At 32.6% G+C, this 18,144-nt stretch overlaps 1 protein-coding gene across 1 annotated transcript; it reads left to right on the forward strand.

Moving 5' to 3' along the window:
* Window positions 1-158: 158 nt before the first annotated feature.
* LOC124375199 (coatomer subunit epsilon) lies at window positions 159-13,931 on the forward strand. The gene is made up of 6 exons (XM_046833308.1): window positions 159-410; window positions 5,150-5,313; window positions 5,623-5,775; window positions 6,111-6,246; window positions 10,373-10,597; window positions 13,659-13,931. Exons 1-6 carry the CDS (start codon window positions 303-305, stop codon window positions 13,782-13,784), a joined length of 912 nt encoding a protein of 303 aa, XP_046689264.1. The 5' UTR covers window positions 159-302; the 3' UTR covers window positions 13,785-13,931.
* The last annotated feature ends 4,213 nt before the right edge of the window (window positions 13,932-18,144 follow it).

Below are 18,144 nucleotides of genomic sequence, written 5' to 3' on the forward strand. Positions count from 1 at the left end.
TAATTATTTAAAAAAAACAATAAATTAAAAGAAGTTTTGTGCAAACAGAAAATCGTATCATTATGTATTGTATTAATTGTATATATTAAAATTAAAGTTGTTCCACAGCGTGGCCAGTGGAACAGCTGTAGTCATCTATGATATGGCAATACTGCCAACGTCAACCAACTATTGTCAATGCTTGTAAGCCTTTATAGATAAAATCAACATTTTTTATATTAGTGTTTTGGTTGATTGTATATTTGTACAGATTGTATATAGGCTGTGCGGTTTTTCTGGTTAAGCTGTCAGTGTGTTTCACAATGGCTGTTCCACGTCAACAACCTACAGTAGATGAATTATTCGATATTAAGAATAGTTTTTACACTGGTTCTTTTCAGCAAACAATAAATGAAGCGCAGAAAATTAAGGTAACTATTGTCTTTCAAATTTTAAACTCTTACCATGATATCAAGTTAATTATTAAATTATTATACAAGTTAAGGTAACTTGGAAGAGGTTATGATTTGATTCACAGTTTTATTGAACTCTAGGCCTAGGCCTAGTATAATTAACTTTTAGTTGTTCTATATGAACATTTTAATTTATACTTGAATTTTTAACTAAGTTTTACTCCTGGAGCTGGCAGCTAAAAATCTTCTAGTGGAAGGGCATATTTTGCTGGTTTTCATGCACATTCTAAATTATCTCTACACTTTAAATATTGTGTTTATTATAATGATGTTACATGTTTTATTCAGATATATCTGTAGAATAATATAACGAACTAATAAATATAACTCATATATATAGGCTACATATTTTCTACATTGTGTAATAGGGGGGGGGGGAACTAATATAAAGTTGAAAATTTATAATTAAAAAATAACTGAAATATAGAAAAACGTCTAGGTTCAAACAATGTATAGGTATATGGGGTTTGGTACTTTTGAACTTAAGGCTGGAGCAGCAAAATGCGAGTTTTGGGTTATTAACTTATTGCTCTCGTCCTCCTTAAGAAAACAATATCAGGTTTCAGTGGGTGGAAATAACAAGTAACGGGTAGGGTACGATAAGCGGACCCGGTTTTTTTTTTATATCGAAAAATGTAATCATCGATACCTAATATTCGCATATCAAATCGTAGACTATCAATCAATATAAAAGTATCTATAGTCCTCAATAACAATCGTATGTTTTAAATTAAAATATGGATTTAATATTTACAGTGATGAAACGTAAATAACTATTATAAGCAATATTAGAAAAACTGAAGACGACCATATTTGCTCCTCTTACAGTTACACAGTTGTTTCTTTCCCACAAATTTCACATAATGGATTTTTCTGTACGAGTCCAACATGTTGAAGCCACGTAAAACATGTCTTATCATCTTTCAAAGCAACGTCGTGTAGTTTTCTAAAATTGACTACCATTTTTATTAATCAAATGTTACTTATATGTAAATTTGAAATATTACCTTACGTGTATTATTTGAAAGTATTTACAGCTGTTGATATAGATTATTTAAGTTATTTGTTCGAAATAATTAATCATTATCGATTGATTATATCGGTGGTTATGATTAAGTAATATTGTTTGCCAATTTCGATATAAAAAACCGGGTCCGCTTATCGTACCCTACCCCAAGTAACTAAATGGAACTACTTTTGTTGCGTGGAGTAATATTTCATTGTTCTAAGGGTATTACATGGTCTTGTTATGATCGTAAGTCAACCTCTTATTGGTTGCTGCTGAAGTCAGCTGTTACACCATCTCTGGATACGTAAAATAACAATAATGCTGAAATCAGAGAAATTTGAACCAAATAAAATAAGTTTTTGTTCATTTAGACCGTCTAAGAATAAAAATTCGGTACTTTGGGATTATACCGACCACACCCAGACATGAATCGTTATTTCACATTTCGTTTCTACTGATTACTAGATTAGCGTAGAACAATATTTCGTCAATATAAAACAGGAATTGTCTTATCGCAAACCCCTCCCCATCCTCAGACAGAGGTCAAAGTCGAGCGTCTAGTAGATAACGTGATTGCAGAGTCTCGCCGCCCGTTCAGCTGGTGCATCGCTATGTTGTACTTCCGTGTTTTACCTCTACATTTCTCCAAACACAAAAATTCAACAAAAACAAACATTTACCAAACTAAACTTTTTATTAAAAAAACACTCAAAACTTGTTTTTATTCTTGATCACATTCCGCCACCCAAAATGCGAGTGCCTCCGGCCATCAGCGCGGGCTTCGGCAGCACCGAAGTTTACAGTGCTACAGACAGTTGTTTCTTTCCGCACAAATTTCACATAATGGATTTTTCTGTACGAGTCCAACATGTTGAAGCCACGTAAAACATGTCTTATCATCTTTCAAAGCATCGTCGTGTAGTTTTCTAAAATTGACTACCATTTTTATTAATCAAATGTTACTTATATGTAAATTTGAAATATTACCTTACGTGTATTATTTGAAAGTATTTACAATTAACCGAAGTTAACCGAAGGTGCTGCCGAAGCCCGCGCTGATGTCGACGAAAGAAAAACATCCCTCGAGATAGTACCTATCAGTAAAATATCAAATTCTAGAGGGGCTAATCAGAAATATAAATTGAATTGTAATGGAAAGGCAACGATGTACCGTGCAAATCACGTGATGCCGCGCGGCCTGCCGTAATCAGGATTCTCGAGAAAGATAAGATAACAGCGACAACAATACCGATCACAATACCTGGAAATGCTTGTAAGTTTGTAATTTTGTAATTGAAGAGTTGTTTTTTCGTTCTATCATGTTTGTTTCTATAAATTTCTATTTTTGTGTTCTTCATACTGGTGTGTGGTCGGTATAATCCCAAAGTACCAAAAATTCATATTAGTCTGATAGTGCCTCTGGCAATCAGCGTGAGGTATGGCAGCACCAAAGGTGTTGCTTCGTGCTAATGGCGACATGAAAAATATCCACCAAGGTACTACCTATCAGTAAAAAATAAAATTCGAAATGGTCTGATACGAATGTTTCTGCCATTTGCTTTGTAGGAAACACAACTTGAAAAAACAAGCAAATATTGTAAATTCACCTAACATAAAAAACATGTTGTGTTGATAAAACAACTCTATTTCAATGGTACCTAAATATCATCGCTAAACTTGATTTTAAATGTTATATCAAATGAATCATTTGACGACGTCATGACGTTCAATTTTGAATGACTGCCACTACAGTGGTGATCTGTGACATTCAAAAATGAGCGGCCAATTTTAGGGTTAGAGAAAGTTAACTTTTTGAAATTATGCATCTGGTTTATTGTAAATAAATGCCATTTTACAATTTTTAACAAATGTTGGCATGTGCCACTTCACTTAATTTGTTAATTTATTACTGAAAAGTATTTTTAAATTGTTTAGGATAGCAATATAAACCGTAGAAATGCCCAGTAACTCATTTGAGAGTATTTATGGTACAGGTGGTACTTATAAAGGGCAGAGTACGTTAAGCAGACCCGGTTTTTAAATATTGATTATTATAATAATCAATACATAATATTTGTTTATAGAATACGAGACTATCAGTTCATATCAATGTATCTATAATCGTGATAACAATCTTGTTTGAAATCAAAATAATTAGTTACACTGTGACAATATAATAAATAATAAAGGAACTATAATGATCAATCAAACAATTAGAAAAGGAAATATGAAACACTTGTAGATAATAACGAAATCATAATGCAATATAACAAACGTTTAAAACAGAAAATAGGAAAGTTGGGAAACTATTTATATGTTATCTTCTGAATAGTAATGATTAACTGTTTTCAAGAAGTAGTTGAAAGAATCCTCTTCAGACAGCAATATCACTCTTCTGTACAAATAGTTACAGAGATGATATGCAAACAGGTCATGGTATACCACTTTTTAAACGTTGTTTCACGGCCCTCCACAAGCTTTTAACTGTCTGAGTATTACCACCAGTTGCCAGATCTAAAAAGTTGTTACTATGGTTGACAGTAAAATACACAAAACCACTTTCACTCAACCCAAAATATGCCTTCCACATGTCAGTGACTGGTTGTCCACATAAGTTTTTAAGCACTAAACCAACATCTTGTAGCCAAGAGAAACGCTTTTTATCATCTTTTTAAGCAATTTAATTAAGTTTTCTAAAGTTAACTGGAATTTTGAAGTCACTTATTAAAAAGTAAAATAGTATTCAAACTCAAAATTTAAATTCTTTATTGCCAGAACATCTTTACAATGTATAGCAGTGTCAGAAACAAATTCAGCATGAACTATCATCTATGATATACATTGCCTAGGCTTAATAACAAGTGTCTATCCAATTACAGCATAATAATCACTGTAATGAGTACAAACAATAAATGTTTGTAGTTACAATATATCTTTTCCTAATTAATGTAAAAATACCCTTAGACACTTTATTGCGTAATTTTTCAATGTGCCTATTGTTATTATCTGAAAAGTGTTTACAGATGATATAAGTTACATATTTTTCAAATTAATTAATCGGTATCAGTTTGTTATATCGATGCTTATGGTAATATTGTTTATCAATATTTTTAAGTAACTTCACTTGAAGATGAATATACCAGGTCTTTGTTTAATCTGAAAAGCCTTTAAAATCACCTTAATGCTAATTAAAGTGCATAGTTGAAGTCTCTAATCAGCAAATCAGCTTTTAGCTACATGACATTACACTGCTATTGTACAGTACAGTAACTGTGGTGGTTATTGTCATCTATGTAGCAAGAATAATACGGCTAGGTGAATTTGTGATATTGTTACCTCTCTCAAGCATTCAACGTATATAGAATTTTTATTTTTTACTGATGGGTTCTGCCTTGAGGGATGTCTCTTTTCTTGCAATCACTACAGTGCAGGACTATCCTACTGCAGTCCACACTGATGGTTGAAGACATTGCAGTCAGCCTGTTAAGCTAATAATTCCTTTTAAAAGAGGTTCTTTAATGTTTCGGGATTTCTGAAACTTATTTGTTTTCTGTTTTTTTTTTCCAATTTAAGTGTTAAGCATAATAATATGAAGTGGCTAAAGTAAATATTTACCCTCAACTTTACATAACCAAAATGAATGTTAATTTATAAGTGTAATTTTTTTAATATAATCTTAATTTTTCAGCCGTCTACTACAGAGCTACAAGTGGAAAGAGACATCATATTGTATCGAGCATACATTGCACAACGTAAGTACCGGGTTGTTCTGGATGAAATCCATGGAGCATCACCACCTGAGCTTCGCCCACTGAAACTTTTAGCAGATTACTTGGCTAATTCTAATAAAAGGTAATTTTACAATCTTGAAAACCTTTTTACACTAATATTAAAAAAAAATTTTTATTACAACATAAGTTGATTTAACCCTTTAAGTGCCATTTTCCCCTTCAACGTCATATGCATAAAGTGCTGGGCCGCATTCTGTAAATTTATAAGCATTTCATTTGGAAGAAAGCTATTGTACAACAACTTAACCCTTTCAGTTGCAGAATCCCTATTTGAGACAGTAGCATGTTCATGAAGTGCTTTAATTGATTAAATCAATTGTGTAGATAATGGCAGTTGTACTGTATGTATAGGTATCTACTACTGTTACAGGGATGCCATTGTGGAATCAGTTAAGGAGCAACTGAGCGGCAGTGCAGACATCTCCAACCACACGTTTGTCATAGTAGCAGCAACTATCTTCTGCCATGAGTCCAATTATGAAGCTGCCTTACGTGTGCTACACCAAGATGATAACTTAGAAAGGTAATGTAACAAAACAGTATTTAACAAGTAAGAAAGTTTCAATACAAGTTGGTTTTTTTATGAAACTTGGAAAAATTCATCTACATATAGAAACATACTTTTTTTACTTATATCATAAGAAGTACAGTATTTAATAAAAAAAATGAATTATAAATGCAAAATTCTAGAAATTATTTTTGACAAGACCAAAAACTCTGTAGGTTTTAGTAGCCATTTAGTTAGTTTTTTAATTGGATAATTTATATATGAAGGTTTATGTTTATATTAACTGATATTTTTGTTTTAAATTTAATTTGAAATATGTTACAATAAATTGTTTACATTAACTGTTTCAGCTCTGCCATGAACATCCAGATATTCCTCCAGATGGACCGAGTTGACCTCGCTCGCAAAGAGTTAAAAGCAATGCAAGAGAAAGATGAAGACGCAACATTAACTCAGCTTGCTCAGGCTTGGGTTAACATAGCAATGGTAAATGTTCGAGGGCTGTTCCAAAAGTAACTGCCAATTGGTTATTAAAAAACACCCAATCAGATAAACAAATTCTATTATATACATTTGAAAACTACATATTTTCTCAATTTTTTTACATAATTGCCATTAAGATTTAAGCACTTACAGTATTTTTTTTGACTAATTTTTTAAATGCTACCTTCAAATATTTCAGCCGTCTCTGCTTTTTTCATGTTTATGTTCTGGAAATTTTTCTTAAAGCTCAGAGATTGTGAAACATGATCTCTAACTTTTTTGTTGATCTTGTTAACAAGTTCGTCACTCACTACCAATGGCATGCCACTCCTTTCATCGTCGTGGGTGTTTGTTCGTCCACTTTAAAAAAAATGAACCCATTCACTTACACATCCTACTACACCCGTAACGTTTGACCCACAAACAACACAAAGTTCCATATGAATAGCTGCCACTGAATATTGTTAACACACATTTTTTATTTGGCGGGAAATTCAATTGCGGCACATATTTTTCAAAACTATAGAAAATGAACAAGCACTTGTGCGATCTTCTAGCTGCCACGGCCAGATGTCAAGTAACCTGCCACCCGCACAAGTGAGTGAGAGAGAGCACTACTTCCAGTGCTGTAAGTGAATGGTGATTACTTTTGGAATAGACCTCTTATATTGAGTTGATTTCTGAAAGTATATTTTATGAGAATGTTCTCTTTGGTCTCTCTTCACAGGGTGTATACCATTCACAGAAATGTAGGAAAAGTCACTGATTTTAATGAGGGGTTACCAAAGTTGCCAAAAAGTTACGTATTATGACATTAAGTCACCGATCGTAAATCACTGTGAGTCTGCCTCAAATGTTTGCAGATGACTACTGATCAATATTATGCAAATTACCGATCATGAAAATGTAATTTTTTTGTATGTAGCATTTTCTACATTACTTTGAGTAATAATTGTGAAAAACACTGTAAGTGGTGACCTGTTTTTTTGCTTCAAAGGTCATTGAGTCACCAAAAAACCCTGATTTTCATTATATCTGAGCAGTAGACACTCTGATTTAGAAATTAGAATACTAAAGAAGACAAGAACAGTATAGTAGCAAGAGTTTTACAGTTCACATTTGTTACAGTGCTAGGCCAAATTCTAAAACTCAAAAACATTGTTAAATTATTCTATATTTTATTATGGCTATAAAAAGTTTTTTTTACATAAGAAGATGTTAATTATTGCTTTAAAGTATGATAATTACTTTTTAACTTTGTCAAAAATATTTGTGATATTGATTTCATACACTTCTGCATATATATATAAAATGTTCCTATCATTAAAAAAAAATATTGTATAAACATTGTAAACTGTATAGATGAGTATTATCATATGAATTAAGGTTTAAAGTTTTGTACCAGACTAAAATGTAATGACCTAAAATGTGTTCTGTAGAAGTATAGTCAACATTTTCAATTGTGAAAGGTGGTAGTATAACTAGCAGCAAAAGCTCTTTGAAAAAGTACATGTGTGATTATCTTCCCCTAAACACCATAGAAGTATGCTCCAAGGGAAGAAGGGTACATGGACACATCACACTCATGAAGCGACTTAACAGATTGACATTGATTGCCTGAAGAAACGGGAAACAGTTTAAGCCAGCAGCTCTCATACTCAGTGGAGTTCTACTAAGGGTTTGAAATCTACATTATTATTATCTACCATAATTATTTGCCCTATCTTCAACTGATACATTAGATGGCCTGAAAAATTCCTAACTTTTGTTTAATTTTTATTTACCATTATTGATATCTGATACCCGCCAAAAGCAGGCTTAAAAATAATTAAATCAAATTGCACATGACTTCATAAAATGGCAAATAAAGTTTTTCAAAATTTGTTGCTTTTTTGTTGCAACAGTATGTTTTACAATATTCTTATTCAGAACTAAATGGAAAGTTATAATATGGCAAAAGAATATTTTATGGAAACTATTTTTTTATTTTTTTCTATTAAGTTCTTTTGGCTGTTTTGAGTGCCAAATCCCCTTAAATGGCATATTTTTAATCTACTGCAGGCAAAAGACAAGTGCCACATGTCCGACTGTTCAGTGGACCAAACATCGAAAGATGTGAGCTACGTGTCTTCCCTTCGCTGTTTAGCGATTATTGTTTATTTCGTGCTTTTTTCACTTGAATGCACTCGGATGTTCTCAGTTACGTTTGGTACTGTATTGTTTTTTTAAGTAATAGCCTACAAATAATGTAAGCTGGAATAGTATCTGTTACCATATTATGTTACTAATATAATCTTCATTTTCACTTACAATTTTGTTTGCAATTAACTTATTTCTTTTGTTTTGTAATATTATTTCTACTCCAATAAACTTTAAAAATTCAAATGTATACAATTAGCTATTGTTAGGGATATCTAGGCCTAGATTAGGTGGAGTAGGGAAATCGGTCTTTTCATCATAGGATGTTAAATCATCATCTAGAATGTCACTAATTTCATTAATTTGTAATCTACTTGTACTTGCAGCCATCAAAAAATAAACAGTACTATATGAATAATTCATGCATAAAGTAACAACTCAATCCAAAGTAATAAAAGTTATGTATTTTCAGCATGAAAATGAGGCCTAAAACTGATTACATTATTTAATTGCACTCTACTCTCATATTTACAATAGATTACAAACTAAGACAAACTTGTATTATAACGAAAACAACAATAAAAGTACGAAGAACTTGATTCACAGTAGCTCAACTAGTTTGTTTACATCAGCAGATAGCAGACACTCAGCTGGAACTTTGGTTGCTCATCAACAAACCAATAAATGTGCTATGAATAACAGCTGTAATATTGTTTCAAATAGTTCAAACTATTCCTGAAAGGTAGCAGCACAATGCAGAGGCAGTAGAACCCACCAAACTAATCTCATACATCAGTGAAATGAAACGTAGTACCCCAGCCATGCAGTGATTCGCCACTAATATAACAACAGCACACCGGGCAGTGCTCGTGTTTCATCTTGAAAGGGTTAATAAGTGAATAGATTGAGTAAGAATATTACTGTACATTAACTTGAATTTGTATGAAGCTTATCTCCAAAGTTATAGACTAATTAAAAAAAAAGTTAGTATATATATTTGAAGATATTTTTCTGAAAGGGAACTTGCTTAACACTGTATTATGACTTGATTTAACCCTTTGAACGCCGATATAAATTTAGTAATTTTTTAGATTACGCTCATTTAAGGTGAAAAAAATAAAAATTCCTTAAAGCTAATTTTTTTTATTCATTCCTAATTACTAATAGTCACACACAAAAAATAAATTTTACATTAATGTAATACTTGCATATAATCACATTTTTTCATAATAATGGAATATTTCAATCGAAATCAAATTTAGGTTATAGAGTAATCAAATGTATGTGATGAAAAGTATGAAAACTATGTACAAGGATAAGAGAACAAATAAAGTGTAATATGCTGATCTTGATTAGTTTTATAAGTTCTGATAATAATAGATTTAGGCAGTTTTACTGTAAACTTCAAAATAAAAATCGGGATGAAGCCATGGGGTCTCGCAAAAACATGACTTGCAGCCATAATTACACAACAGAAAAGAAACAATAAAAACTTTATTATAACACCTAAAACATGGTAACAATAACTTTTTACAACTGTTTGTATAAGTAATGACAACGCAAGAACACTTCCCAAAGGCAATACGTGCTCCATTGATAGTCGGTAATGGTGGATAGTATCGTCATCGGCGTACAGACGGGAGTGGGAGAACAGCTGCCAGAAACAAAACAATTTACTGTTTACCTACTGCGGCCAGCTGACAGCTTCAACTGGATTATTTGGTCAAGCCGGTACATTACTTTGTATTGTGGCTTATGTATTGAACTTATAAACTTCAAAAACCGTAATAAAATATATTTTTATCGATCAGCGGATTATTTCGTCTTTGGCGTTATAAGACCAAACAAAATCGCGGATTATTCCGTCTACGGCGTGCTAAGGGTTAAGGTTTAAACTAATTAATCACTTCATTTTTTTATTTTAAATTCATTTCAAATCACCTAAATTTTACTTGATTGTAATCTATTAAGTCAGTTGTTTTGTCTGCAGGGGGGTGAGAAGCTGCAAGACGCTTATTACATCTTCCAAGAGCTGATAGACAAGTATGGCAGCACACCGATGTTGCTGAACGCCCAGGCCGTCTGTCTCATCAGTCAGGGTCGCCACGAGGAGGCAGAGACTGCACTACAAGAAGTACTCGACAAGGACAGCAACCTACCGGACACACTTGTTAATATGATTGTTCTCACACGCCACCTGGGCAAGCCCATTGAGGTACTTAACATCTAAGATTTGAGTCAAAAGTGGACCAAGTAAATGTTAATATAACTTTATTTGTAAAGTGTATTTTTGTGACCGGTTTTGCTACACACTAACATACATGGTAGTCAAAATGTTTCTTGAATTGTTCTCCATATTGAATTCTTTTCATTAAGGTTTTGTTTTCTGTGGGATTTTGACATCAACATGTCAATATCAGACTCGGTTTTTGCTTGGAAAATCACACCTATTCATCTTGAGACACTTCAAATGCTGAAGACAGTATATAGAGAGATACAATCCAAAAGTTTATTTATAAATGGAATTAAGATTGCGTTAACATTGTAGATGACCTTGAAGTGAAGTGGCCTTAAAATGCACCACATTAACATTAGACCACTTTTGAAAAAATTGTGGGCATGGACAGTGAATGATGTGAACATGCACATGTAAAGTCCAAATGCATCAGTATTTGGATCATTATGCATTGGATCAATATTTATTAGACTCTCCAATTTCTTCTGTATCAGCATTACCATCTGCAATGGAAATGGTAATCTCTGATGTGGTAATCTCTGATGTTTGTATGACCTTCACAAAATTGCTCTGCATTAATGTTCTTATTGTGGTCTCAAGTTCAGTTTTAAAAATAAAGCTCAGACATCATTATTGCCAAACTGACTGTGTATGAGATTAGTGTTTCATTGTAGTCTCATGAAAAATAACAGGACCAAGGAGTATTGGTTAGAAGGAATGTAATTTTCAAAACCGTAACCAGTAATACCAATTTCTCAAAGCGTATAATAAAAATCTGAAATTGTAATATATTGTAATTAAAACTTTGGTAAAGAAATAAAGCAGATTCGCAAAATACAAATGTAAGGTTAAAAAAACACTGTAATTATCAACCTTTGATACAACACCATTAGAAGGACCACGTCACCTCTGACGGGAGCTATGATACACACTTACGAGTACAAGAAAGAAGGGCATCAAAACCCAAGAGAAAACAAAGTGCGAGATTTTGGAGTGACCGCTACTGGACCACATATCCTCTAACAATACACGATAAACTGAATGTTCGGGCATCTAAGGGACGCTACTGGATGGCGAACAGACAGACAGGACCAAGCAATGTCTTCACAAATGAGAGAAGGCTGTTAAATGGGACAATCTGTACAAGGGTCACTGATTAGCTTATCAGTATTGAATTTGCTCTGAACTTTTTAAAAGATAGTAAGGAGTCATGCTGAATTTTGAAAATTAAATCTACTCTACGGGATGGTTGTAAATATTAAACATTATAAATATGTATTGTTTAATATTTATATGTATTGTTTGATTCAATATAAAAGATAGTTTTTATCTTGATTAATAAACGTTCTTTTTTTATTGTGAATTCAAGGTGTTTTATAGATACCAGACCAGAAGCATTAGAACATTGGTTTTTCCCATGGTCAACTATAGGGGGTGTAGAATGGGGAAAATTGCATGGCTCCACCCTCCTTTCCCTAAACAAGAAAATGTTGATAAAAGTTTACCTTTGAAACAATTTGCAAATGGGGTACACACAAGTACACAACAATTTACAAAGTACATATTAATAATTATAATCCTTTTTTTATGTGCTCCTTGATATGTCAGTGAAAATGTGCCTTTTTTAAATGGCTTTAAGATTTCCTTTCAAATTATGTTTTAAATCAATTATATTATTTAAAAAACACAGAATAAAAAAAAAAATACAAATTGCCTATTCTGTACAACAAGGTAGAAAACCACACCACTTTACATATAACAGGCTTCGCTAAGGTTCCTTGGAAAATATAAAGTCCATAGCTCATTTTATTCTTGATATGTTCTGTGAACAAACAGATAATGAAGCAAAAGAAATTTTTACAGCCCCCCAGACAGACAGAAAGTCTGCCAAGCCTTGTGAGTGATGTTAAGTCAAATCCCATGGATAGGCATGCGCCTTCATCGAGCTGATTCTTGTCTATCTATAAAAGAAGTTTAATGCTAAAACTCTACAGATCATTTTTATAATATACTGTCTGTTTGTATGAATAAGATATATACTGTGGATAGTTAGACTATCTAAAGGCTCAGCCACATTCCGTGGAATGTTATGCACGATCATCACATTCTATCTTGTCTTTATAGAAATAAACTGATACAACAGAAGTACAAACAGAATATTGATACTTCATAAAATGTAACAAAAGGTTTACCAACTAATTAAACAAATATCATGTGTCAAAATGTTGTAAAAGTGTATTCAAGTCTGTTTACAAATTTGTTTATTCTTTGATTTTCTCGTTGTCATCATGTTTACCTATAAGACCAATTTTTAAATGTTAGCCAAATCCCGTGGATGACATTTCGCATCATCGAACTTGATGTTCTTGATATAACAGTGAAGTTTCATGCAAAATTTCAGGACTATGGGTCAGTTTGTTCTGGAAATATTACACAGAATGGCGGACAGGAATAAAATGTTGTCCACTCGATTGAGTAATTGACTCAGCCAATTATAATACATTTGGTAATATTCTTTATTAATGAAATTTAAGCAGCTCTTAGCTTTGTTAATATTCCAGAGATTATAACATTAAGTAGGAAAGTAAATTTTACTTGAAAATCTATTTAATGAAACTAATTTCAAGTGAGTAAAAATAACAACCAATTAGACTTGGTATAAAATTAAATTAAATTCATTTTGTGAATTAATATAAACAAACTTGACTTTGATTGAAATCCATTGATATTTAACTATATTTTTAGGATGGAAATTGAATTACTTGCATTTTTGTGCTGAACAGAAGTGTGAGGAGAACCTAAGTACAAATTAGATACAACTGTACTTATCTCTAATATGTATTCCAGTTATTGTTCAACATATTTGATAAGGTTTATTGCTATCTAAATGTAAAAACGTTGGGTTGATATTAGGAAACTGCTACTTGGCTCAGCTGAAAGATTCACATGTTGATCATCAGTATTTCAAGGACTACAGACTTAAGGAGGCAGAGTTTGTAAGGTTTATATTTATCTAAATCTACAAAATGTTGTGTTCAAGGTGGGAAATCGCTACTTGGCTCAATTGAAAGATTCACACGTTGATCATCAGTTTGTCAAGGACTACAGACTTAAGGAGGCAGAGTTTGAGAGACTGGCTCGTCAATACAGCAAAATAGCAGCTTGATATTCAAACTACTAATAAAGATGCTACAGATGTTATTAATTAATTAAATTCATGATGTATATCTTATTTATAAAATTTAAAATTAAATTTATTTGATAAAAAATGTTTATCTTTTAATAGAAATTATAACCACATTGTAAAAATCCATTATTTAGTCTATTGGTATTATTTACAAGAATTAAGAGTGCGTGATTTTGATGCACTGCTGTTTAGGCAACCTATAGTGTTGTCTAATGATTCTGATGTAAGTTAGTTAACTATACAGAGTTAACAAACAGAAATCTATACACAGTATTTTCACTATCGTGACTGTGTTGGTGTATGGAACTGATGGTTAAAGTCATCTAACACTGTTTAGCAAAGATTTTGGATGCAGTTCTTTACACATTAACAATTGTTTGTTTTAATTCAATAATCAATAGCCTACTACATACCTCAATATCTTGGTTTGGACTTTTGACCAAGTTAACCTTTTGTTCGATTATTTTGAACTTTTTACTTATCCTGAGGTTTCATAACGCTTTGTTAGCCTGATAGAGTGCTTGAAACCTAAGTGTTAGTTATTGATGAAACTTTGTTTACATTATTAATTTTTTTGTTTTTGGCTCACCACTTAGATCTGTGGTACATCTGAAGTGTTTATTTTAAGTGACCAGTTTAACAACTGTATTACCTGAATATGTCACTCTTTATTGAGCAAACTGCCCATGGGAAACCATGTATGATGGTATTTGTGAGTATAAGTTTTGTCTGGTCCGAATTCTATCCAATGGGTACTGTATGTTTCTTGGCGTTTGGCAAAGAAACGTTGAGCCTCTTTAATAATGAACAGTACATAACAATGTAACACATAGTAAATATTACATAACGATGGGCATTATTAGCAGCTCACCTCTAGCTCTAACGTTTCAGTCACCTCTTAACTCACGCTCAACGATTCACTTTTAAACTCCTACAAATGCACTCAAAATAACTTCATCCTAGGAAACTCAGACGGTAAGTTTGTTGTCAATATGTCTGGTGAGAGGACATGTGCATACGAATAGACTGCAAAATCAAAGAAACAGTCTTATTCAAGTGCTGGAAAAACTCACAATAATTGGATGGTGTTCTTCATCACTTGGGTAAGTGCTAAAACAGTTTTTTTTTTTCTTTTAAGCCAGTAATTATATTTCTTTATTTTTATGAAATTTAAACATGATTCATTAAGAAATAAAGCAGAAAAATATATTAATCTTATGGTCCAGTGATGCTTTTTTAGAAAAAAAAAACAATATTTTGGATTGTGCAACACAAGACCAACTTCTTTTACATTGTAATGCATAACATTAAACTCAGTTTATTTTTACTAGTTGAAAAACAAGAAAGCTGTTACATACAAATTTATTACATTTTTTTACCAAAAACTGTATATATGCCTAGGCAAACACACAATAAAGCACAAATTGTTTAAGTAAAACTATTTAAAATATTTTTATTGTAAAAATTAGGTACTTTTTATTAACAAATATTAATAGAATACTTTTCTAATTGTACAGTATCCATCAAGGAATATTATGAGGTACAATAAAAAATATTTAGCTTTCTGTCTAACATTACTTCTTACAACTTTTCAGAAAATTAAAAACACATTCTTCTATTCCATTTCTTAGTTTATATAATTAATTAAATAGCACTCTTTTTACAACAAAACTTTGCTAGGCAACATCTTTTATTATGCAACAGTACCTTGTAATGAATTTCAAAAGAAAAGTAATTTAATGTTTGAACTTCTCTGCCCAAAATGATACAATGTAAGTCCAAGAAATAAAATAAAAGGTTCTTCTATTCCAGTTTCTTGGTCTTCCATTTCGAAATCCAAATTACCATCCAAGCCGTCAATGTCATCCTCAACTTCATTATTACTAGAGATCTCTGTATAATGACCTGCAATCATTTGGCTGATCAGTGACTTGATATCATTCAATTTAGGAATGGATACTGCTTTACCATTAGGCCACAGTAATTTAAGGTGTTGATTAAAAACCATAATATCATCAGTTACCAATGAAGAAGGTCGTCCTCGTTTGAGTTTTCTCTCCAAATTCACCTCCAATCTGTTTTCATGAAAAGGCTTAAGGGCTTGACTTTTTATATCCTTACCTCTTGTCTTTTTTTGTATCCTCACCTCTTGTCTTTAGTCAGTTAATGTTATCTTTGTGTTTATATCTTTCTTCCGGTTAACAATAATCTTTTGCAGGTCTTCTGTTCTTTTAAACTCTTCTTTCTCCATTCTATAAACAGCGAGAGGATTCTTTTTCCTACAGGTCTTCATAACATTTAGATAGTCTTCTAATGTGTATATTCTCTGTTGGCACTTCAACACACATTCAATATCACCGAAATCAGTGTCATTTGGCAAAAATCTATGACCTGACTCTAAAAATCGCAGGGTTATTTCTTCCAATGTTGGATGGCTTTCCATAATTGTTTTGAGGAGACGAACAATTTTTATATTATAATTTTTCCCAGCACAGCTATAAGACCATAAAATAACTAGCTTTCTTGGCTGAGTGAACATTTTCTTTATATGTTTAAATAAACAACTTCCAACATCTTGAGATTCTCGGGCAGCCTCTCCCTCCACCCAAACATAACAATGACCCTTATTATCTTTTCCACTAGGGATTCTATGAATGTATACAAAAAGTTGTCTTTTATAGTAAACTATGTTTGTTGGCAATCTAGGCAGTGGTAATGTTTTCTCCAGATCAAAACAAAATACTTCAAGATCTTGATCTCTTTCAGAACTTTTCATATCTGCTTTTCTTAATTTCTGATCCTCATCTGCTTCTTTCAGATGAAGTTCTATTTTGATTGTAGAATTTCCTTCTTCTTTGTGTCATTACAGTTTTGGATTTCAATCTACAACCTATCACAAGTACTGCAGGTATCTTTCTTTAATTTTTCCCTTTTTAGGTTCAACTTTCTCAAAAATGTGTTTTTAAAAAGATATTGACACAGGATCGACAACTTGTTTGTAAAGCATACATTCAGGGTAGAGTAACATTTTCATTAAGGAATTCCCTATTTGTTTGGGACCTTCTGTAGTGTGACTTGTATCGAGAAAACCTTTTTGTATGTTCAATCACCTCCTGCACCCTTAAGTCATCAATTCAAGAAGAACTTATCAATAATATTCCATCAACAAAAGTATCTCGTGAAGAGATTCTGTCTGAAGATGAGTTCAATAGTCCACTAATATCTCTTGTGATTCAAGTAGTGTAGGTCCAGTGAACCTTCTAAAATCTCTCAATTTTAATTTTAATAATTATTCATCAAATTAACTAACAGCTAGTCCCAGTAAATTTTGGTTCATCTGAAATATGAAAGGTTTGACTATTAGACTTAACATAAAAAAAAACTAGTTATGAACGTGATCAAGCAATAAACAATCATTTATTAAAATTTTAGGTTCCATAATACTAAAAAAGAGAGAATTTAAGAGGGAACAGCCAGAGAGGCAGAACAATTGGTTGGGTGATGTTTCAAGATAATTATTGCAGGTAAGTGTGATGTTCGTGGCCGGTGGTAATAATACTGGGTAATAAAATTACACCAATTAAGGAAAAACTATTGTACTACATCTTGGTCGGGAGGACGCGGGTTTCACGGACCGTGGGTAAAACTGGGACTGGGCAGAACACTCGCTGCTGGAATGGTAAGGTACGTTGGCGGGGAGAAGTGGCGTGACCTCAGTAGCCAATAGGATTTATTCAAAACAGTATGGTCTCATATTACGTCACATACATATAACCGCCAAACGGCCAGATCGATAATCAACATTCCTATCTTTACAAATATATTTTAGATAGCTGACTATTTATATTAGATTCAGATATGTACACCACATTTCCTCCCTTCCAAAGTTGAAAAACACTGCAAAAATAACACACTACATAGTTTAACAAAAAAAAACATTGTTGAAATTCAATTAACAATTAATACAGTAACATCAATAAATTTTCCTTAAACTACAATTAAGCACAATGGTATGAACGCTTTGGTTATCACAAACTAAGACAAATAAAACAATATAATGAAACAAACTAAAATAGAACAAAACAATATAATTTTACAAGTTCAGCCTATCCACGGGATTTCTAATCCGCACAGGATAGCGTCTATCATTGTTGTTGTTTGGGAACAGCTGGCGCGGCATGACAGCTGCCGTCGCAAGCCGGTGACGTGTTGCCACGATCAGCTGTTTGTTTACCGTTAGAACGGCACGACACTGCAAGGGGAGGGGAGCGAGCCACACGGACCGCTCGGCGGAGAGTGGGGACTCACTGCTATTGGCTCTCGCCCCACCACCGGTGTC

Source organism: Homalodisca vitripennis, chromosome 1 (assembly GCF_021130785.1).
Source record: "Homalodisca vitripennis isolate AUS2020 chromosome 1, UT_GWSS_2.1, whole genome shotgun sequence".
Classification (NCBI taxonomy): domain Eukaryota; kingdom Metazoa; phylum Arthropoda; class Insecta; order Hemiptera; family Cicadellidae; genus Homalodisca; species Homalodisca vitripennis.